The sequence below is a fragment of the Vanellus vanellus genome, assembly GCF_965231255.1.
Source record: "Vanellus vanellus genome assembly, chromosome: 21".
In the NCBI taxonomy this organism is placed as follows: Eukaryota; Metazoa; Chordata; class Aves; order Charadriiformes; family Charadriidae; genus Vanellus; species Vanellus vanellus.
Window position 1 is genome coordinate 1,455,425 of NC_138926.1, and position 21,377 is coordinate 1,476,801.

Here is a 21,377-nt window from a genome sequence, read left to right on the forward strand (position 1 = left end):
AGAGATCCCGGAGGGAGATTTCCGCTGGCTGAGCGACCCTGCGCCATCAGTAGGTTTCAGAGTGAACGAGCCCCGTGCTCGTTGAAAACCGCCCCCCCCCCCCAAATGAAAAAAATAAAATTATGCACTGCACCCAAAATACCCCCTAAAACACTCAATAAAAGGGGGTTATATGGCATTGTTTTATCTACGCCCGCCAGGGTCCGCCCAGCGCCCTGCGGTGACCGCCGCAGGATGGGACCCGTCGCGCCCTCCCCCTTGCAGCAAGCGCCATCGCTTCGTAAACCCCTCCCCCCCACCCAGGGCTTTATTGAACTTTTAAAATCGCAAAACGCGCGGTCGGTCGCCTTCACGGCGTTCGGGTGCTGCCACGGGAGCCCCGCCAGGAGGAGGAGGAGAAGGAGGAGGAAGGGGAGGAAGAGGAGGAGGAGGCAGGTGGGGCGCAGGGGGCTCAGGTGGCGGGCAGCCAGACTTTCTGGGTGCTGACGACGTCGCTGAGCTTGCCTTTGATTTTCAGGAAATGCCTCTTGAACTCCAGGCCGTCGCCCTGCGCGGGGAGAGGTTGCGTCCACCTTACGTGGCCTCGCGCCCCCTCGCACCCACCGCGTAACCCGCTGTGGGCCCACCTCGCGCCATCCTGCACCACCTTGCATGGTTTTGCACCCACCTTGCATGGCTCTGCATCACCTCGCACCCAACCTTCCATGGCCTTGGACCCACCTTGCACCCACCTTCCATGGTCCTGCATCACCTTGCACCCACCTTCCATGGTCTTGGACCCACCTTGCACCCACCTTCCATGGTCCTGCATCACCTTGCGCCCAACCTTCCATGGTCTTGGACTCACCTTGCATCCACCTTCCCACCTTCCATGGTCCTGCATCACCTTGCGCCCAACCTTCCATGGCCTTGGACCCACCTTGCATCCACCTTCCCACCTTCCATGGTCCTGCATCATCTTGCGCCCAACCTTCCATGGTCTTGGACCCACCTTGCATCCACCTTCCATGGTCCTGCATCACCTCACACCCAACCTTCCATGGCCTTGGACCCACCTTGCATCCACCTTCCCACCTTCCATGGTCCTGCATCACCTTGCACCCACCTTGCATGGTCTTGGACCCACCTTGCATCCACCTTCCATGGTCCTGCATCACCTCACACCCAACCTTCCATGGCCTTGGACCCACCTTGCACCCACCTTCCCACCTTCCATGGTCCTGCATCACCTTGCGCCCAACCTTCCATGGTCTTGGACTCACCTTGCATCCACCTTCCATGGTCCTGCATCACACCTCGCACCCAACCTTCCATGGTCTTGGACTCACCTTGCATCCACCTTCCATGGTCCTGCATCACCTCACACGCAACCTTCCATGGCCTTGGACCCACCTTGCATCCACCTTCCCACCTTCCATGGTCCTGCATCACCTTGCGCCCAACCTTCCATGGTCTTGGACCCACCTTGCATCCACCTTCCATGGTCCTCCATCACCTTGTACCCAACCTTGCATCCACCTTCCATGGTCCTGCATCACCTTGTACCCAACCTTGCATCCACCTTCCATGGTCCTGCATCACCTCGCACCCAACCTTCCATGGTCTTGGACCCACCTTGCATCCACCTTGCATGGTCCTGCATCACCTCGCACCCACCTTAGTCTTGCACCCACCTTCCATGGCCCTGCATCTCCTCGCACCCAACCTTCCATGGTCTTGGACCCACCTTGCATCCACCTTCCATGGTCCTGCATCACATCACACTCACCCTGCATGGTCTTGCACCCACCTTCCATGGTCCTGCATCAACTCACACCCAACCTTCCGTGGTCCTGCATCACCCTGCACCCTCCTTGCATGGTCTTGGACCCACCTTGCATCCACCTTCCATGGTCCTGCATCACCTCGCACCCAACCTTCCATGGCCTTCGACTCACCTTGCATCCACCTTCCATGGCCCTGCATCACACCTCGCACCCAACCTTCCATGGTCTTGGACCCACCTTGCATCCACCTTCCATGGTCCTGCATCACATCACACTCACCTTGCATGGTCTTGCACCCACCTTCCATGGTCCTGCATCAACTCACACCCAACCTTCCGTGGTCCTGCATCACCCTGCACCCTCCTTGCATGGTCTTGGACCCACCTTGCATCCACCTTCCATGGCCCTGCATCACCTCACACCCACCATACAGTCTTGCACCCAACCTTGCATGGTCCTGCATCACCTTGCACCCAACCTTCCGTGGTCCTGCATGACCCTGCATCACCTTGCACCCACCTTGCACCCCCTCAAGACCCCCCCGCTCACCTTGGAGAGCCGAAAATCCACCAAAATCTTGCTCTCCATCTCCACCAGGTTCACCTTGAAGATGAGCTTGTTGCTCCTCCGGTCCGTGGTCGAGATGGTGACCTGCAAAACAGCAGCAGAGGGCGGGGGGGGGGGGGGGGGTGTCCCCCAAATTATTTGCAGCCGCAACGGCGTCGGCGAGGGGTGTCCCACCTCTCCGTTTTGCCCCCCCCCCCCCCCCCCCGATCCCTACCTGGTTGGTGCAGCTCTTCTTCCAGCCGTACCCCATCTTCTCGCAGACCTCTTTCAGGGCGCGGTAAGAGCCGTCGGCGTCCAGTTTGGTGAAGAAACGCGTCATCCGCTTCACCAGCCGCTGCCACGGGCTCTGGTGGCGTCCCCGACACCCCCCCAAAAAAAAAAAACAAACACAAAAAAAAACACAAAACAAAACAACAACCAGTTGCCAAAGTTACAAATCCCGTGAAATTGCGACACCGGGCTCAGAGGGGGGACAAATATTGCGAAGCTGCACCCCCTGATGGCGACGGCTGTGAGCTGCAGCGCCCCCGGCGCGAGGTTGCGCCCCAAATATCGCCGACGCTGCGGCGCGGCCACCCCCTCCCCCCCCCCCGGCATCGCAGTCGTTATAAATATTGCGACGCCGCTCCTTCGCCTCCTCTACCTTAACGCAGAGCTGCGTGCCAAATACCGCAGGGTTGCGCCCCGATATGCTAAACGCCGCAGAGCCGCACCCCGAACGTTGCGAAGTTGCAGCGCGGTACTAAAATATACGGCAGCGCTGCGACCCGGCGTCCCGAGAGGAGAAACACTGCGAGGCTGCAGCCCGAATATTGCAAGGTTGCGCCCCGGGATGACCAAACCTTGCAAAGCCGCAATCCCCGACGTCGCAAAACCGCATCCTGGTTTTATAGGCGCCGCAAAGCCGCTCCTTTAACGACATATAGAGTGCGAAGCCGCATCCGGACGCTACGGACGCCGCAGCCCGAACACTGCGAAGCTGCACCCCCTGCGCTGCAAGGCTGCGCCCCGAGACGAGCAAACCTCGCCAAGGTTGCCGAGTCGCTCCCCGCTAGCCTAAGCGCTGCCGAGCTGCGCCCCGCCGGGAGAAAACCCGCCGAGCCGCATGCCGAACGCGACGCGACGCAACGCCAGGCGACCCCCCGCGGCGGCCGCAGCCCCCACCTGGGAGGAGCCCGGCGTGCCGAGGAGTTGGCTGTTGAGCAGCATGTGCTCGGGGCAGGCGGGCTGCGAGAAGCTGATGCCCTGCACGAGTTTGTCGATGGCGGCCGCTCCGCCCTCCCACAGCGTCCCGCCGGTGCCGGGCTCCGGTTGCGACGTGGAGTAGCTCGCCTTCTCCTGGCTGCAAGGCAAGGGGAGGGATGCGGGGGCGGCAAGGGCAGCGCGCGAAGCCCCGCCGCGTGCAAAGAGTTGGGCGCGGAGCCCTGCGGCACGTAAAGCTTCGCAGAGCGTAAAGCCCCGCGGCGTGCGAAGCCCCGCGGCGTGCCGAGAATTGCGAAGCCCTGCCGCATGCGAAGCCCTGCTGCATGCGAAGCCCTGCTGCATGCAAAGCCCTGCTGCATGCAAAGCCCTGCCGCATGCAAAGCCCTGCCGCATGCAAAGCCCTGCCGCATGCAAAGCCCTGCGGCGTGCGAAGAATTGCAAAGCCCTGCCGCATGCGAAGCCCCGCGGCATGCAAAGAGCTGCAGCATGCAAAGAATTGCGAAGCCCCGCGGCATGCGAAGCCCCGCGGCATGCGAAGCCCCGCGGCATGCGAAGCCCCGCGGCATGCAACAAATTGCAAAGCCCTGCCGCATGCGAAGCCCCACGGCATGCAAATCCCTGCGGTGTGCAAAGAATTGCAAAGCCCCCCCGCATGCAAAGCCCTGCTGCATGCAACGAATTGTGAAGCCCTGCCGCATGCGAAGCCCTGCCGCATGCGAAGAATTGCAAAGCCCTGCCGCATGCGAAGCCCTGCCGCATGTGAAGAATTGCAAAGCCCTGCTGCATGCGAAGCCCCATGGCATGCAAAGAGCTGCGGCATGCAAAGAATTGCGAAGCCCCGCGGCATGCGAAGCCCCGCGGCATGCGAAGCCCCGCGGCATGCAACAAATTGCAAAGCCCTGCCGCATGCGAAGCCCCACGGCATGCAAAGCCCTGCGGCGTGCAAAGAATTGCAAAGCCCTGCCACATGCAAAGCCCTGCTGCATGCAACGAATTGCGAAGCCCTGCCGCATGCGAAGCTCCACAGCATGCAAATCCCTGCGGCATGCGAAGAATTGCAAAGCCCTGCTGCATGTGAAGCCCCATGGCATGCAAATCCCTGCAGCGTGCAAAGAACTGTGAAGCCCTGCTGCATGCGAAGCCCTGCGACATGCAAACCCCCGCTGCATGCGAAGCCCTGCGATGTGCAAACAACTGCGACACGCCAAGAATTACAAAGTCCTCCTGCATGCAAAGCCCTGCTGCATGCAACGAATTGCAACGCCCCGCCGCATGCAAAGCCCTGCTGCATGCAAAGCCCTACGGCGTGCAAAGAATTGCAAAGCCCTGCCGCATGCGAAGCCCCACGGCATGCGAAGCCCTGCGACGTGCAAAGAACTGCAACGCACAAAGGATTACAAAGTCCTGCTGCATGCAAACCCCTGCGGCATGCAAATAATTGCAAAGCCCTGCTGCATGCGAAGCCCCACGGCATGCAAATCCCTGCAGCATGCAAAGGACTGCAAAGTCCTGCCGCATGCGAAGCCCCATGGCATGCAAACCCCTGCGGCGTGCAAAGAACTGTGAAGCCCTGCCGCATGCAAACCCCCGCTGCATGCGAAGCCCTGCGACGTGCAAAGAACTGCGACGCACAAAGGATTACAAAGTCCTGCTGCATGCAAACCCCTGCAGCGTGCGAAGAACTGCGAAGCCCTGCTGCACGCGAAGCCCTGCGACGTGCAAAGAACTGCGACGCGCCAAGAATTACAAAGTCCTGCTGCATGCAAAGCCCTGCTGCATGCAAAGCCCTACGGCGTGCAAAGAATTGCAAAGCCCTGCCGCATGCGAAGCCCCACGGCATGCAAATCCCTGCGGTGTGCAAAGAATTGCAAAGCCCCCCCGCATGCAAAGCCCTGCTGCATGCAACGAATTGCAAAGCCCTGCCGCATGCGAAGCCCCATGGCATGCGAAGCCCTGCGACGTGCAAAGAACTGCAACGCACAAAGGATTACAAAGTCCTGCTGCACGCAAACCCCTGCGGCGTGCAAATAATTGCAAAGCCCCGCCGCATGCGAAGCCCCACGGCATGCAAATCCCTGCAGCATGCAAAGGACTGCAAAGTCCTGCCGCATGCGAAGCCCCATGGCATGCAAACCCCTGCGGCGTGCAAAGAACTGTGAAGCCCTGCCGCATGCAAACCCCCGCTGCATGCGAAGCCCTGCGACGTGCAAAGAACTGCGACGCACAAAGGATTACAAAGTCCTGCTGCATGCAAACCCCTGCAGCGTGCGAAGAACTGCGAAGCCCTGCTGCACGCGAAGCCCTGCGACGTGCAAAGAACTGCGACGCGCCAAGAATTACAAAGTCCTGCTGCATGCAAAGCCCTGCTGCATGCAAAGCCCTACGGCGTGCAAAGAATTGCAAAGCCCTGCCGCATGCGAAGCCCCACGGCATGCAAATCCCTGCGGTGTGCAAAGAATTGCAAAGCCCCCCCGCATGCAAAGCCCTGCTGCATGCAACGAATTGCAAAGCCCTGCCGCATGCGAAGCCCCATGGCATGCGAAGCCCTGCGACGTGCAAAGAACTGCAACGCACAAAGGATTACAAAGTCCTGCTGCACGCAAACCCCTGCGGCGTGCAAATAATTGCAAAGCCCCGCCGCATGCGAAGCCCCACGGCATGCAAATCCCTGCAGCATGCAAAGGACTGCAAAGTCCTGCCGCATGCGAAGCCCCATGGCATGCAAACCCCTGCGGCGTGCAAAGAACTGTGAAGCCCTGCCGCATGCAAACCCCCGCTGCATGCGAAGCCCTGCGACGTGCAAAGAACTGCGACGCGCAAAGGATTACAAAGTCCTGCTGCATGCAAACCCCTGCGGCGTGCGAAGAACTGCGAAGCCCTGCCGCACGCGAAGCCCTGCGACGTGCAAAGAACTGCGACGCGCCAAGAATTACAAAGTCCTGCTGCATGCAAAGCCCCCGCGCCCCTCCCCCCCCCCCCCCCCCCCCGCCAGGAGCAGCGCACCGCAGCGGCACAAACGGCAGCGAAGCGACTTGCAGCGCCCGAGCGCGGGGGCGGCACGCCGGGAAAAGCGGAGTCTCACCTCAGCGCGCTCTTCACCGGCGAGAAGTCCATGTCGGAGCGGACGTGCTTGGAGAAGCCGCCGGGGGAGTCGCTGACGCCCCCCGAGGACACGCGAGCCCGCTTGACGCCTGCAAAGGGAGATGCCACCCGTTAACACCCCCCCCAAAACCACACAAATTTGGGGAGGGGGGGGGTAGACGCGCTGCCCGGCCGGCCCCTTACCCTTTTTGAGGGGTTTGCTGTACCACCGGTCCTTCTTGATGTCGGGGATGGTGATCCTCGCCGTCGGGCTCTCCGTCAGGATCTTGTGCAGCAAAGCTGGGAGAGAGGAGGGGGAGGGGGGGGTAAGAGATGGGGAGGGGGTGGGGGAGGAGGTGACGCCCGCCGGCGCGGCGGCGGCGGGTGCCGGCGGTTTACCTAAGGGCGCCGAATCGATTTTTTTCCACGGCGGGAGGTAGGTTTTCCTCTCCTTCCAGTCGCTGTATTCCTGACAGCTATCGCTGGGCTGGTCCCAGGGCAGCTCTGCCGGAGGGGAAAACCCACCGCATCGTTGCGTTGCGCCAAACCCGCCGCATCGCTGCGGCGGGGCAGAGGGAGAACGGAAAAGGAGGAGGCGGGCGGGGAGGGGAAACGGGGCGCAAGGGAGATTTGCGCGTGGTTTTTGCGAAGGGAGAGGGGAGGGGGATAAAGACGGCTCCTGGGTGGTTTTACGAAGGGACGCGGGGCGACGGCGGGACGGCGCGCATGGCGATGCACGGCGGCACCGGTCCTCTCTCCGTCTCCCTTACGGATACCACGCCTTCTGCATTCTGCCTATCTCTCCCTACGCATTCCATACATCCCCCGTACGTCCCTCCGCACGCCTCCCCCTATGCATTCCATACGAATGCATCTCCTGCGGCCCCCAAATCCCCTTTATCCCCGCCCTGTTCTGCATTTCACCTACGGCCCTTGAGCACGCCGTACATCCCTCCACCTTCTGCATCCCATAGGTCCCCCTATACGTTGCCGGCGGCCCACCTCCGGCCAGCATGGCGGTCAGCACCACGCCGCAAGCCCAGACGTCGACGGGTTCAGCCCTAAATTCGGGGCGCCGCAGCAGCTCGGGAGCCACGTAGGGTAAGGTGCCGCACATCTTGTTGAGCAGCCGCTCCCGGCCGTTGTGCCTGAAGACGGTGGCCAAGCCGAAATCGGAGATTTTCAGGTTCTCTGGGCCCCAAATTCCAATTAAAAACTCGGTTGGCGAACTCCAAATGAAATAAGGGAAGGGAGGGAAGGAGGGGCTGCCCACCTCACCTCGCTCGTCCAGCAGCAGGTTCTCCGGCTTCAGGTCGCGGTGGGTGATGCCGATGCTGTGCAGGTAGACCTGGGGATGGAGAGGAGGGTCAATGCCGCGCCGGCACCGCCGCCGGCACCGCCGGCATCGCCGTCGCACTCACCACGCCGGCGATCAGCTGCTGGAAGAAACGTTGCGCCTCCGGCTCCGGCATGCCGATATCGGGCTCTGCGCGAGGGGAGTAACGAGGAGAAGAGCAATTATCAATCGTTTCAGGCTTAATTTTTTTTCACGCCTCGCTTTTATATAAAAGAAAAGGTATTTCGAAGCGGCGTACCGATGCGGTCGAAGAGCTCGCCGCCGCTGCAGTACTCCAGGAAGAGGTATTGCGTGGCGCCTTCCCGCCGGTGCCCGTAAAATTTGACGACGTTCTCGTGGTTGAGCATCTTGTTGATGCAGATTTCCTTCTTGATGTTCTCCGGGCAGTCGGCCGCTCGCTTCATGTCCACGATTTTGACGGCCACGGCTTCCTCAGTGCGGCGGTTGACGGCCAACTGCACCCTGGGGCGGGCGAGGGGGGGGGGGGAGGGTCAGCGGGGCGCGCGGCGGGCACGAAACGGCGCCGGGGGAGACAGGCAGCGGGCAGGGAACAGGCAGGGAAGGCAGGCGCGGGCAGCGTGCGGTGGTCGTGGGATGGGGACGCAGTGGGTGCAGAAGGGGCATGCAACGGGCAAGCAGCGGCCATGCAGTGGGCACATAAGGGGCATGTAAGAGCCAAGCAGCGGGCAAACAGCGGGCGAGCAGTGGGCATACATAGGGCAAGCAGTGGCCATGCGGCAGGCAAGCAGCGGGCAGGCAATAGCCAAGCAGCGGGCAAGCAGTGGCCACATAAGGGGCACGCAATGGGCAAGCAGTGGCCACATAAAGGGCATGCAATGGGCAAGCAGCGGGCAAGCAGTGGCCACATAAGGGGCATGCAGTGGCCACATAAGGGGCATGCAATGGGCAAGCAGTGGCAACATATGGGGCACGCAAGGGGCAAACAGGGGGCAAGTAGCAAGCAAGCAGTGGCCACATACGGGGCACGCAATGGGCAAGCAGCAGGCAAGCAGCAAGCAAGCAGTGGGCAAGCAGTGGCCACATAAGGGGCATGCAATGGGCAAGCAGCAGGCAAGTAGCAAGCCAAGCAGTGGGCAAGCAGTGGCCACATAAGGGGCATGCAATAGGCAAGCAGTGGGCACATAAGGGGCAAGCAGTGGGCAAGCAGTGGGCACATAAGGGGCATGCAATGGGCAAGCAGTGGGCAAGCAGTGGCAACACATGGGGCATGCAAGGGGCAAGTAGCAAGCAAGCAGTGGCCACATACGGGGCACGCAATGGGCAAGCAGCAGGCAAGTAGCAAGCAAGCAGTGGGCAAACAGTGGCCACATAATGGGCATGCAATGGGCAAGCAGTGGCCACATAAGGGGCACGCAATGGGCAAGCAGCAGGCAAGCAGTGGCAACATACGGGGCACGCAATGGGCAAACAGGGGCCAAGTAGCAAGCAAGCAGTGGCCACATATGGGGCACACAATAGCCAAGCAGCGGGCAAATAGCAAGCAAGCAGTGGCCACATAAGGAGCATGCAATGGGCAAGCAGCGGGCAAATAGCAAGCAAGCAGTGGCCACATACGGGGCATGCAACGGGCAAGCAGTGGCCACATATGGGGCACGCAATGGGCAAACAGCGGGCAAATAGCAAGCAAGCAGTGGCCACATAAGGGGCATGCAATGGGCAAGCAGGGGGCAAGCAGTGGCCACATATGGGGCATGCAACGGCCAAGCAGAGGCCACATATGGGGCACGCAATGGGCAAGCAGCAGGCAAGTAGCAAGCAAGCAGTGGCTACATACGGGGCATGCAATAGCCAAGCAGGGGGGCAAGCAGTGGCCACATAGGGGGCCTGCAATGGGCAAGCAGTGGCCATGCAAGCGGCACCCCCAGGGGTCAGGCCGGGGGTCGCCCTGCGCAGGCAGCGGCGGTTCACGGGGGGGGGGGGGAAGGGGCGGGCGAGCAGCGGGGGCCAGTGGGCGTGCAAGGGGCGGGCAAGGGCCACCAACCCCGACCCCCCCCCCACCCCCTCCCCGCCATCCCCCCCGCCCGGGCCCCCCCCGGGACTCACTCCCCGTAGGCGCCTTCGCCCAACGTCTGCACCAGGTCCCAGTCCTCCACGAAGGGCACCGCCATCCCCGCCGGCGGCCCCGGTTCCCGCCACCGGTCCCGCTTCCCGCTCCCGCCACGCCGCCCCGTTCCCGCCGGCGCCACCGCGCCGCGCCACGCCCCGCCCCGCCCCCCCCTGCGCGCGCAGCACGCCGCGGCCCCTCCCCTCCCCTCCCCTCCCCGCCCCCCCCATGACCCCGCCCCAGATTTTCACCCAAACCGCTTAAAAAGCGGCAAAAACGTCCTTAAAAATCCCCCTCCCCGAAATAAAATAAATAATAATAATAATAATAATAATAAAAAAAAAAAGACCCACCAGAATTGGGGAAAATCCCCAGCGAAACCGCCCTTTTGGTTTGTTGTTTTTTTGTTTTTCTTTTTTTTAATTATTATCATTTGTAATTCCCCGTTAATCAACACCCCCACCCCCCCACCCCGGCTAAAGCCGTTATCTCCGATTCGTGCGTATATAAAAATCACTCCCCGGCGGGCAGGGGACGGGCAGGGACGGGCAGGGACGTCCCGCCGCTGCCTGCGCTTACAAACGGTAGAAAACAAAGAGAAATCAAGTGTCGTCGTCCCCCCCCAAAAAAAAAACAACACCCCCCCCTCCCCAAATATTTCGGCTTCACAGGCAAAGGCTGGGTCAGTGCGGTGCGCGGCGGCGGCGGCGGCTCCTCTACGTTCTCGACAAGCCGCGGTTATCCAAATCCTTCACCTGGGTGATCAAAAACCCACAGAGTTTGGTGAAATTTAATGTTTTGTGGTTTTTTTTTCCCCAAATCCGAGGGGTTTTCGGCTCGTTTTGGGGCCGTACCTTATATATTCGGACCAGCCAGTGCTCTGTGGTGTACGCCTCCTCCAGCACGTCCAGCTCAAAGTCCTTGTTGCCGATTTCGGCGTTCCTCACCCGGTCGTAGCCCGGCGGTCGCTCTAGGAGAGGGCAAAGGACAGGCAGGGCTGCCACATCGCGCCCCGAGGACACTGGGGCGCCCCAAAAGTGGTGTCACCCCCCCACCGGGGGGCGGTGTTTTGGGGACTTACTGGCCTCGGTGTAGACCTGGCCGAAGCGGTAGTAGCACATCTTGTACATGAGGCAGTTGAGGAGCACCGGGGAGCCCTCGCGGTCCACCCGGAACTCCCCCGTGGGGGTGTAGTAGTCGTGCTCCTTGATGTGGCGCCCCGTGTCCGTGCTGCCCCCGATCCGCACCATCCACAGGAACTTGTTGATGTCTGAAAGGTGGAGAGCAGAGAGTTGGGGGCAAAGAGCGGAGAGATGAGTCGAGTTGGGGGGCAAAGTTGAGTTGGGGGGCAAAGTTGAGTTGGGGGGCAAAGTTGAGTTGGGGGGCAAAGTTGAGTTGGGGGGCAAAGGGCGAGAAGATAATTTGAATTAGGGGGTAAAGAGTCAAGTTGGGGGGCAAAGAGAGAGGAGCTGAATTGAGTTGGGGGGCAGAGAGTTGAGTTGGGGGGCAAAGAACAAGGAGATGAGTTGAGTTGGGGGGCAGAGAGTGAGAAGATGAGTTGGGGGGCAAAGAGTTGAGTTGAGATGGGTTGGGGGGTAGAGAGTCGAGTTGGGGAGCAAAGAGCGAGGAGCTGAATTGAGTGGGGGGGGCAAACAATGAGGAGATGAGGGGCAGAGAGCGAGAAGATAACTTGGGGGGCAGAGAGTGAGGAGCTGAGTCGAGTTGGGGGGCAGAGCGAGGAGCTGAATTGAGTTGGGGGCAGAGAGTTGAGTTGGGGGGCAGAGGGCGAGGAGTGGAGATGAGTTGGGGGCAAACAATGAGGAGATGAGGGGCAGAGAGTGAGAAGATAACTTGGGGGGCAAAGAGCGAGGAGACGAGTTGGGGGGCAAAGAGTTGGGGGGCAAAGAACGAGGAGACGAGTTGGGGGGCAAAGAGTTGGGGGGCAAAGAATGAGAAGTTGAGTTGAGTTTGGGGCAAGGTGCAAAGAGTTGAGTTGAGTTGAGTTGAGTTGAGTTGAGTTGAGTTGAGTTGAGTGGCAAAGAGGGAGGAGGTGAGTTGGGGGAGAGCAAAAAAAGGCACGTGCAGCTTTCAGAAAGGAGCATTTTGGTACTGTTCCCACTTTGCAGCCTCAGCTGAAGGTGGGACTTTGCTCCTCTAAGAGCTGTTTTGGAGAAGCCTGTGCCACCAGCACGCCGCGGATGGGTTCGACCCAGCTCAGAGCAAGATCTTACCGTCAGATGAGTACCCGGTGAGGCCTCCAAAGATCACCAATACGTAGCTGACATCCAGCTCCCTCATGATCTCATAGGCTTTCTCCTCCGTCGATGCCATCGCCTGGAGCGGACACAGGGTCAGTCACACCACGTGGTGCCCTCAGAGAGTCAGGGCAAGGCGGTGGGCAAGGGAAGGACCTACCTGACCGACACGGGAGATGTGTGTGTTGTTCCAGGTGTTGTTGTCCACCAGGATGGTCCGGTTGGCCATGGCGGTTATCTGGTACCCATAGTCCCACCAGGACATCACCTTTGCGTCCTGCACTCAAGCACCAGACGTGCCGTCAGCACCTCAGCGGACAACGTTGGGTCCTCACCACCCGAATTATCCCCGGTTACCTCTGGCGTGTTGTGACGCAGCCAGTAATAAGCTTCTCTGAAATCATCGAAGATGATCCTGCTGCCATCTCCACCCCGGGCAGACAGGACGATGGAGGGGGAGGAGTACGCCTCGCTGGTCACCCAGGTGGAGTGGAAGGTGTAGGTGATCAGGAAGAAAGCCATGACCAGGATCATGCCGCTGGCAACCTGCGGGAACAAATCAGGGTTAACGCCGGAGGGAAGAGGCCATCAGCCTCCCACACTCGTCCCCACCAGGACCAGGTGTCTTCTCCCCCTTCCCACACCGAGCCAACGCTCACTTCGTTTTTGATGGGGTAGGTGGAGTCTTGCTGCTTTTTGCTCTTCTTGTCCGGCCGGCTGATATCCAGGTTCTTCATGTAGGTGGACAGCACCTGAGAAACCCCGATGCCGGACAGGATGCACATCACCGGCGCCAGCACCAGCATAAGACGCACCTACGGGGACGAGCAGAAGAGTCAGTGCCCGTCGGAGAAGAAAACGGGGCAGAAATCTGAAAGAAGAGGGAAATTAAATGCCATCTCTAATTCAGCACCTCAAATTCAGCGGAAACACCAGCATCAAGATAAACCCGGAGCTGATTTTTTTTTTTTTCGTGGGAGGTCCCACCATCTCAGATGCCCCCGAAGGAAGTTGTCTGAAGACCTCCAAACTGGCTGAGGTGCGGAAGTGACCTCAAATTTAACACCCTTGGGCAACCCGAGGTGGAGCCAAGAATTAGTAGATGCCTCCACACACAGAAATCAACCCGCATTTAGGGCTCGGGATGCAGAGCAAGAGCGGAAACGGGCTCATCCCTGCTCAGATGCCTGGAGAACTTGGTTGGGTTTGCAACTCAGCTACGGGAGACCCGCAACCCAGTGGCGGAGAGCGGTGGCCGCGTGGAAGCAACACCAAAACCAGTAAGTTTTGCGACATTGCTGCACAGAGGGGTGAATAAACCAGTTTTAAGGAAGGGGAAAAAAGCCTCGTGAACGTTCCGGCCAGCTCAGGGTGGAAGAACCATCATCAACGAGTTCAGAAAAAGAAATGACGTCAGCTTCGTTAAGACCAGTTGGTCATCCTGCTTGCGCTCAGCGGCCCTCACCATCACAGCCGAGAAGTACATGCTGGTCACGCCGTACATGATGATAAAAATGCGGGCGTCCGAGAGGTTACTGAAGCAGTAATACAGACCGACTGCGAAGAGGAAAGAGAAACGCGTCAGGTTCACCTCCCCAATCTCTTGCCCGAAATTAAAAAACAGCCGGCAGCGGCGCGTAGCACGCTCCACGGCAGACCAGCACCGCCAGGAGATGGGAGGCTGCGGTCGTGGCCGGCAGAATAAAACCCTTCCGGTGTCGTACGGTGATTTAATAAATCGGGGTCTGACGACACCCGCGTTGGGGCTCACCTGGGAACATGAAAACGAGAAGCTGCAGGTCAAAGTAATAGGAGGACCAAGTGGTGGGCTGGTGCTCGGAGACGGAGGCGATGATGGGGATGTTGTTCTTTGCATAGGAAGGATCCAGCAGGGAGTAGAAACGCCCCGTCCACGGGGAGATTTTCCCTAGGAAAGAGGAGGGGGGAAAAAAAATAAAAAAAAAAAAAAAAAAAGAAATCAATCAAATTCAGTTCCGGCAGAGGGTCACCAGCGGCGCCGATACGTTCTCTCACACGGGAAGCACGTGCAAAGCTGACTGAGCAATCCTAGACCTCGTTTCACGTCTCTATTACTCAAACCTGCCATTTTACAGAGGCAATACAGTGCAATTTTGCCCTAAAAAGACTTCTCCCCCACCCAACTTGTATTTTTAGCATCTCTTCGCTACTACAGATTGACATGCAGCTTCCGAAGCATCAGCTCAGCGGCCCCAGCGCGCGCTGAGTCACGGCAGGTTTCTCCCTGCTCCCTGCATCACCCGGAGCCGCCGCTTAAATATTTTCCTGCTAAGGCGCAAATTAGGGCAGGTCCCAGCCTCCCCCTTAGGGGGGCGGTTCCTAAGCTCCGAAACCGCAGCGCGGGCAATAACGCAGAATTCGGATTGACGAATGACGCGGCTTTTCAGAGCGAAGCCGGCGGTGAACCGCGCTCATCGTCACCACCACCTCGGGTCACCCTCATCGTTGCCACCACCACTACCTGTCAGCATCAGCACGGCCCCGATGGTGAGGAGGACGAAGCCAACCAGGGAAATGACGCTCCGGAAGAGGATTTCGAACTGCTGCGGGTTCAGCTTGCTCCGAAGGTAGTCGACGAAGGCGTGGATCTGACACAAGCCGAAGACTCCCAGGGCAGCCATGTGCTCCGAGGAGAGGACAGGCTGCGAGCAGGGGAGAGCGCCATCAGAGACAGAAAATGTTTGTTTTTCCAGATCACTTCTCAGCAAAACCGAAGGCATGGGAAACCGTCTCCTCCCCGCCGCTGCGAGTCACCTTCTTACATCAGCTTCGATTCCCAGACGGGAATCCGCAAGGAAAATTAAGCCAATTCTCTCGAAAACGCACTAAGCGGGCGTTTTTCTTGCTATACCGAGCTACGCGCTGGCACCAGCGCTTCCTTCACCGAAACCAGAAATATTTTCATGAAAGGCAACCGCTGCCGTGAAGGTTATTAGCAGCTTTGAAAGTCATCCAGCACCTCCAAAAGTCAACCTTGCCAAAGGTCGCCACGAATCAGCGCCAACGGGAGCCAGACCTAGAAGCCAGCGCCCGCTTATAACGTCAGGGGCGAAGGCAAGAGGAGAAACCAGGTGCCGACCGGCTGTTGTTCTGTCGCAACCCACGAAATGACCACCCTCGAGCCCGCCAACCGTTCTGGTCCCCACCTGGAAGCCAACAAAGGAGATCTGCATGGAGAGGATGGTTCCCAAGCAGTAGACGGTGCAATAGGCTACGTAGATCCTGTGGGAGAAGCGGCCGGTCAGCATCAGCACAAGAACATGCAAGGGGATGAGGTTAATCAGAAAGACGTAGCCACCCCAGGAGGAGACCTGCCGAGAGAGAAAAACAAACAAAAAAAAAACAAACCAAAAAAAAAAAACCACAAACCCCACAAGTTCCAGGACTGAACAGGTCGTACAACAGAGGTCAAAGACGGCGGGTTTGATTTTCCTGCGATCACCCGCAGGATTTTCCCCCAGCTGCAAAGCCAGCTGAGATCCGCCCTCTCCGAGGGCATCCTCAACAGTCACAGCTGCCAGAAGCCCCGATTTTTGGAGGCTATTAATAAAAACTTGTACAAAAACCCGCTAGTTTCGGTAAGTGGAAATGAACGAAGAAAGCGTCCGTCCGATTTCCACGCCGAGCCCTTCCCACAGGTTCAAGCTCCCCGAATACACGGACGGAGGAACGGCACCCCGTGTATTTTTGGTCACCGTTATCAGAAAGACCTCGGTGCCCGGAGAAGGAACACTTACCATGTAGAAATAGGCAAGAGCACACATGGCTGCCCAATAGATGGAGCCAGTTTTGACGGCTTTGATCCACATGTAGTAAGTTAACAGCATGCAGAATATGGCGATACCTGGGCGGAAGGACACAGAAAGGTCAAAACGAGCTCACATCAGCCCCGAAACGTCGATATAATCTCTGGGGCGCGGCAAAGCACTCAATTGCATTTAAAATATATATATAAAAATGCTTTTGCCGCTCCACCAGAAGGTGGAACGGCCCCTCGTGCAAAGAGGGAGGCTCGGGAAAAGGGTTTCCTATCCGATTTCTAGATTGAAACACGGCGGTGTTTGCGTCTCACTGCAGATAACGGCTCGCGCGGCGTCTTCTAGCCACACCAGCTGGCCTTTCCGGGCACAGCCACTCCTTATGTGGTCCCTGATAGCCCAGATACGGGAGAAGAACGTGGATTCTCCTCCCGTAGGCATCCACAATGAGATTGCTGCCTTTGCCAGTCCCAAAGTCACCGCCGGAACGGAGATAAAACCACGGGGGAGCCGCACAGCAGCTCCGCTCCCAAACAGAGTTTGTGGAGGCGGCAAAACCCTTTTTTGTTTGCAAACAAGGATATCCAGGGAAAGGGGGCGCGCTCGCTGCTGGAGTCGGGAAACACTCCCTCTTCTCCCGTCTCCGAGCAGTCGGGTTAGCAAACCGCAGGGACCCGACGGGGCTCGCTGGGCGAGGACGGCTCCTCTTTCGCGCCCGGCAGCATCTTTACCATCGTGTTCCAGCCCCCCCTCGCAGTCGTTAAAGGTTTCCCTGCTACGAGGGTCGCAAACTCACCTTCGTTATCGTAGGAGCCGGCGACAGATCGAGATATGTACCCAGGCACAACCGCAATCATGGCAGCAGCAAGGAGTCCCGCCCCTGCATCCTGGGGGGAAAAAAAAAAAAAAAAACCACAGGCAAAGGGTGGAAAAAGGCATCATTTTTTAGGGCTTTCGTTATCGTGCCACACTATGCGCGGATACACCTCAAAGGAATAAAAACCGAGCGTTGAAATGAAATTTTAAAACATATCTCCCATTTCCCAGAAGTTCTGGGGTTTGGCCAGCGTGGTGGTCACCTCCAAACGGCCGATACAGCTGCGAGCCGCCTTTCCGAAAGGCAGACGGCCCGTGCTCCTCCCTAAAGCAAAAGCCTCCACGGTCCGCCCCGCTCTTCCCCTTACCTTGAGCTCTTTGGTGAGGTGGTAAGTCACTATGGTGGTGAAAGAGGAGAAGAGGGGAGCCAGGAACACACAGACATTTCGGATGTCGATGGTGATGTGGAAGAAGTGCAGCACGTGGTAAATTGCCGCCGAGGTGATCATCAGACCTGCGGGATGGAAACGACACCGTTATCAGGGTGTTCTCGGTCTGCTCGCAGCACCGGGGGTCGTTAGCTTGTAATTAACAGCAAGACGGCCCAAAGTCTCGCCAGGAGGGAGCTGCTGCCCAGGATGCCTCGATGAAGGGCGTCCCCCGAGTTCCCCTCCTCTCCCAGCTGGAGTTCAGGGCTCTGCATACGCGATCCGCCCCTCTCCCGATTTTCCCTCAGGCAAGGTGCGTTTCCGCTCGGCAGACGCCCGGCAGCTCACCTGGATAAATGGTCCCACCGATAATCCTGCCCAAGGGGTACCACGCTCGGTCATCAAACCAGTTGTGGAATTTATAGAAGCCCTCCTCCGCCAGAAAGCGGGTTGTGCGGTAGTTAAAATACCTGTAACAGCGACAAGCACTAAGCGTCTCCGCATCCGGATTTGGAGATACCGGCTGCTCACCGCTCCTCGGGGCACAACCGCCACCCTCAACGAGCGTTCAGACAACGAGGCAGCTTCTGACCGGCAGTTCCGTACCAAACTGCGTGCCCGTTTGGATACCCTTCTCCGACGTTTAGGGATAAGACGGCATTGTAAGGGCTGACCGTGCGTTTTCCCCGCAAAAGGAATCTGTCCGTTTTCCCCCCAGACTGCCTCAGAAAACCTCAGCTGCAAAGGTTCATCCCTCCTCCTAAGGGCTTTAAAAGTGGGTTTGCAAAGGTAACATTCTCCCTCGCGCCTGATTTAACCAGCAGCCAGCCCGGCTCGCCGACACAAGTTGTACCAGGAGCGCTCTCTCCTGCTGTGCCCTGCGCAGGGCAGGAATAACCACAGCCCAGTATAAAAGCAGTTTTGGGCCATTCCTTAGATCCAGGCTGCAGGATGAGTCCTGGGAACTGAGAAGTGAATTTGGGGTCTGGAAGAGTACTAACTGTACTAAAAACTGCCCTCCAAATCCCTCATCTTTAATGGGGATTAACGTGAGCCCAGCAAACACCACCCAAATCGGGCGTGCTGCAGAAGAGCAAAACCAAGCAGGCCCCCCCCAAAATGAAACAGGAGGAAGACACTCACGGGTCGAATTCATGGATGACGCTTTCAAATCTTAAGACGGAAAAAAGCCTTGTGGAGAAAGCTGCAAACACAGAAAAAGGGTAGAATGAATCCGCAGCACTGGCCCAGCCAGAGTTACGTTAGGTTTATCTACTTCTTTGCTGGATTAAAATCGTTTCTGTCTTAAACCGGTCGTTGGGAAGACAAAGACAGGCGCAGTTCTCAAAGAAAAAGGTACAGTAGGATTAAAAGCGTTCGCTTAAGCGCTATAAATACAGATGAGAGGTTCATGACCTACAAATGAAGAGAAGGAGCAGAGGTAGCTCCATCCCAGAGTCCCCCTTTGAGGGCGCTAGCAGCCACCTGCAGTGCCAGGACACGGACTTACACAGCACAGCTGCCATCGACAAGATGAGGAGCTTGAGCAGAGTGTCTTGCTTCTCGTAGGACAGCCGGAGAAACCCTAACTTGGTCATCTTCACATCAAAAGCAGAGGTTGAGGATGCCTGAAGACCTGAAAACGAAGAGGGAAGACGATCAAAGAGCGAGCCAGCTCCCAGCCCCACAACGCCTCTAAAAGTTTCGTGAAGTAGGACCTTAAACACCCTACTCCTGCCCAAGGAGGCTGTGTCCACCCTTCACCCCTGCCAGATGCTTTCGCCAATCCGTGTCTCTCTTCCCCAAATCCCCTTCCCTCCCATCCTCACCTGATCAGTTGCCCCAAGCCTCGTCTGAGGTTTTTCTTTCTTTTACAGAGACCAGAACTTCTTCGGGGCAGAGGACAAGTCTGTTTCTCTGCACACAAAACAAAATCCAAGCGTAAGCTTTGAGCAAAAGCCTTAAATTTTCCCTGGCTGGTCTCTGGAGTTTAACCACAACCCCTAAGTGGTGCATTAAAAAAGTAATCAACGGAGAGTGCAAGAAGCGGGTGCCGTTTTCTCATATATTGGAGGTCTGAACAGCTCCTAGCCAGTCCCACTTTGAATTATTTACATTAAACATACACATCCCAGTGGTTTGCTAATGTGAATCCAGCACAATAAGTCAGCTTTGTTTATAACGGACAACGTGGCTGTTTAATTCGGCCTCTGGCTGGAGGAAGAGCCAGCAAAATCCTGGTGTGACACCAAGGAAGTGAAACTGTGGGCAGAGAATAACGTCTTTCCACTCTTGAAAACCCTCTGATTTCTTTAGAATGCTTCCTTTACCCAATCAATCCGGGAAAAAAAAAAAAAAAAAATATCCCCAACCACTCCCTGCAAATTCAGCCCCAGAACTGGTGGATAAATCCTCAGGTCACCTCTCTGTGCTACAACGCGGGGGAGGGGAGATTTGGACAGGCTGAGATTTAAAAATAAAATACAAACTTGGAGAAAAAAAAAAAAAATCTCTGTGACCTAGGAGCGATTCTGAGTTGCACACATTTGTTACTAATTAATACACAAATAACCCCGCGCCGCAATTATTTTCTGGTTCCCCTGGGGCTAATAAGAAACAGGTAATGACGACAGAATGCAGTCGCCTCCCAGGCACAAGCGGCTCTGCCACGGAGGTACCGCCGCTCCCCTGATTTCCACCGCTCTGGCAGATGACACACGGGGTGTGGGGGGACCCTTTGCCACCCAGTAATGCCACAGCCACTGGGGCAACCAGCACCCTCCGGCCACTCCCCAGATACTGGGGTGGGAAGGAGGAATGGCTGTCCCTGGGCTGTGGACTAACACCCTGCTCTCGCTACCAGCCCCTCCGAGCTTGTCTGTGTCCTACAAGACACTGTGCACCCCACACCCCTGCACCCAATCTCCCTGCACACCCCATCGTTCCGCACCTTCAGGCACCCCAAAACCCCTCACACACACACACACCCCAGCCCCTAAGTTCATATCCCACAGACTCCAGGCCCTGACTATCAGCAGTGCCTCACCCCACATGCCTGGGCACCCCAAAACCCCCCAGCCCCTCAGCCCACAGACCTGGGCACCCCATAACCCCACAGGCCCTCACCCCACAGACCTGGGCACCCCACAACACCACAACTTCCCTCACCCACAGGCCTGGGCTCTTCACAAGGCCCAGGCACCCCATAACTCACAGACTCCTCGTCCCAGAGATCTGGACACCCCAAAACCCCCCCAGCCCCCCACCCCACAGGCCTGGGCACCCCATAACCCCACAGCTTCCCTCACCCCACAGCCCCCCCCCCGCAAACCTGGACACCCCATAAAGCCACAGCCCCTCACCCCAGAGATCTGGGCACCCCACAACCCCCCAGCCCCTCGCCCCACAGGCCCAGCCACCCCGTAACCGCACAGCTTCCTCACCCTAGAGACCTGGGCACCCCATAACCCCCCAGCCCCTCGCCCCACAGGCCCGGGCACCGCTCACCTCACAGCTCCCTCACCCCACAAGGCCCAGGCCCCCCTCACCCCACAAGGCCCCGACACCCCACAAGGCCCAGGCACCCCCCGCCCCACAGGCCTTGAGGATCACACGACCCCCTCACCCCACGACCCTCCCCGCCCCACAGCCCCCCCTCGGCACAGGACAGCCCCCACCGCGCCCCCGGGGCCGCGGCCCTCACCCCGGCGCCGCGCTCGGCCCCGCCGCCCCGGCCATCCGCCCCGCGCAGCCGCCCTCACCCGCCGCCGCGGCCCTCCCCCGCCCCGCCCCGCCCGCCCGCCATTGGTCCTCACCGACGCCACTCCAGATACGGCGGCGTTCATTGGCCGCGACGCGGGGCGGCGGGGCGGGGCGGGCTGCCTGCGGCGCCTTCCGATGGGTGGGGCTGGCGGAGAGCGAGCCGTGACGTGTCCGCCGAGGCTTGGGGCGCTCGGAGGGGCGGGGCGAGGCTCATCACGTGGGCGGATGCGGAAGCGGGCGGCTCCCGCCACGTGGGTAGCGCCACGTGGGTGGCGAGCCT

At 58.6% G+C, this 21,377-nt stretch overlaps 2 protein-coding genes across 3 annotated transcripts; both read right to left on the minus strand.

Annotated features, from left to right (window-relative positions):
• Positions 1-317: 317 nt before the first annotated feature.
• CHEK1 (checkpoint kinase 1) lies at positions 318-10,103 on the minus strand (the record flags this gene model as incomplete). 2 transcript variants are annotated; one of them, XM_082493916.1, is made up of 12 exons in its annotated part: positions 318-547; positions 2,316-2,417; positions 2,548-2,679; positions 3,498-3,675; positions 6,619-6,727; positions 6,822-6,917; positions 7,017-7,121; positions 7,620-7,808; positions 7,896-7,965; positions 8,039-8,103; positions 8,213-8,436; positions 10,039-10,103. In XM_082493916.1, the coding sequence occupies 12 exons, from the start codon at positions 10,101-10,103 to the stop codon at positions 452-454; spliced, it is 1,431 nt and encodes a 476-aa protein (XP_082350042.1). In that variant the 3' UTR covers positions 318-451. The 2 variants fall into 2 exon arrangements, with proteins under 2 accessions (XP_082350042.1, XP_082350043.1); XM_082493917.1 differs by lacking the exon at positions 2,316-2,417.
• A 385-nt stretch (positions 10,104-10,488) lies between these two features.
• Positions 10,489-19,253, minus strand: LOC309680370 (dolichyl-diphosphooligosaccharide--protein glycosyltransferase subunit STT3A). The gene is made up of 18 exons (XM_082493945.1): positions 19,165-19,253; positions 18,846-18,971; positions 18,479-18,539; positions 17,684-17,805; positions 17,276-17,421; positions 16,888-16,978; positions 16,071-16,177; positions 15,480-15,644; positions 14,795-14,975; positions 14,066-14,221; positions 13,760-13,851; positions 12,954-13,109; positions 12,652-12,840; positions 12,455-12,571; positions 12,271-12,373; positions 11,121-11,309; positions 10,894-11,009; positions 10,489-10,794 (listed from the first exon to the last, which is right to left on the minus strand). The coding sequence occupies exons 2-18, from the start codon at positions 18,931-18,933 to the stop codon at positions 10,756-10,758; spliced, it is 2,118 nt and encodes a 705-aa protein (XP_082350071.1). The 5' UTR covers positions 18,934-18,971; positions 19,165-19,253; the 3' UTR covers positions 10,489-10,755.
• Positions 19,254-21,377: the final 2,124 nt, after the last annotated feature.

What these genes read in the sequence shown, in the direction of transcription:
- LOC309680370 (XM_082493945.1), bottom strand. Translation starts at nt 18,933, where the DNA reads ATGACCAAGTTAGGGTTTCTCCGGCTGTCCTACGAGAAGCAAGACACT. An exon ending in TCTCCTTTGTTGGCTTCCAG is followed by an intron (nt 14,976 to 15,479) that starts GTGGGGACCAGA and finishes CCCTGCTCGCAG; the next exon opens with CCTGTCCTCTCCTCGGAGCA. An exon ending in CCTACCCCATCAAAAACGAA is followed by an intron (nt 12,841 to 12,953) that starts GTGAGCGTTGGC and finishes TTGTTCCCGCAG; the next exon opens with GTTGCCAGCGGCATGATCCT.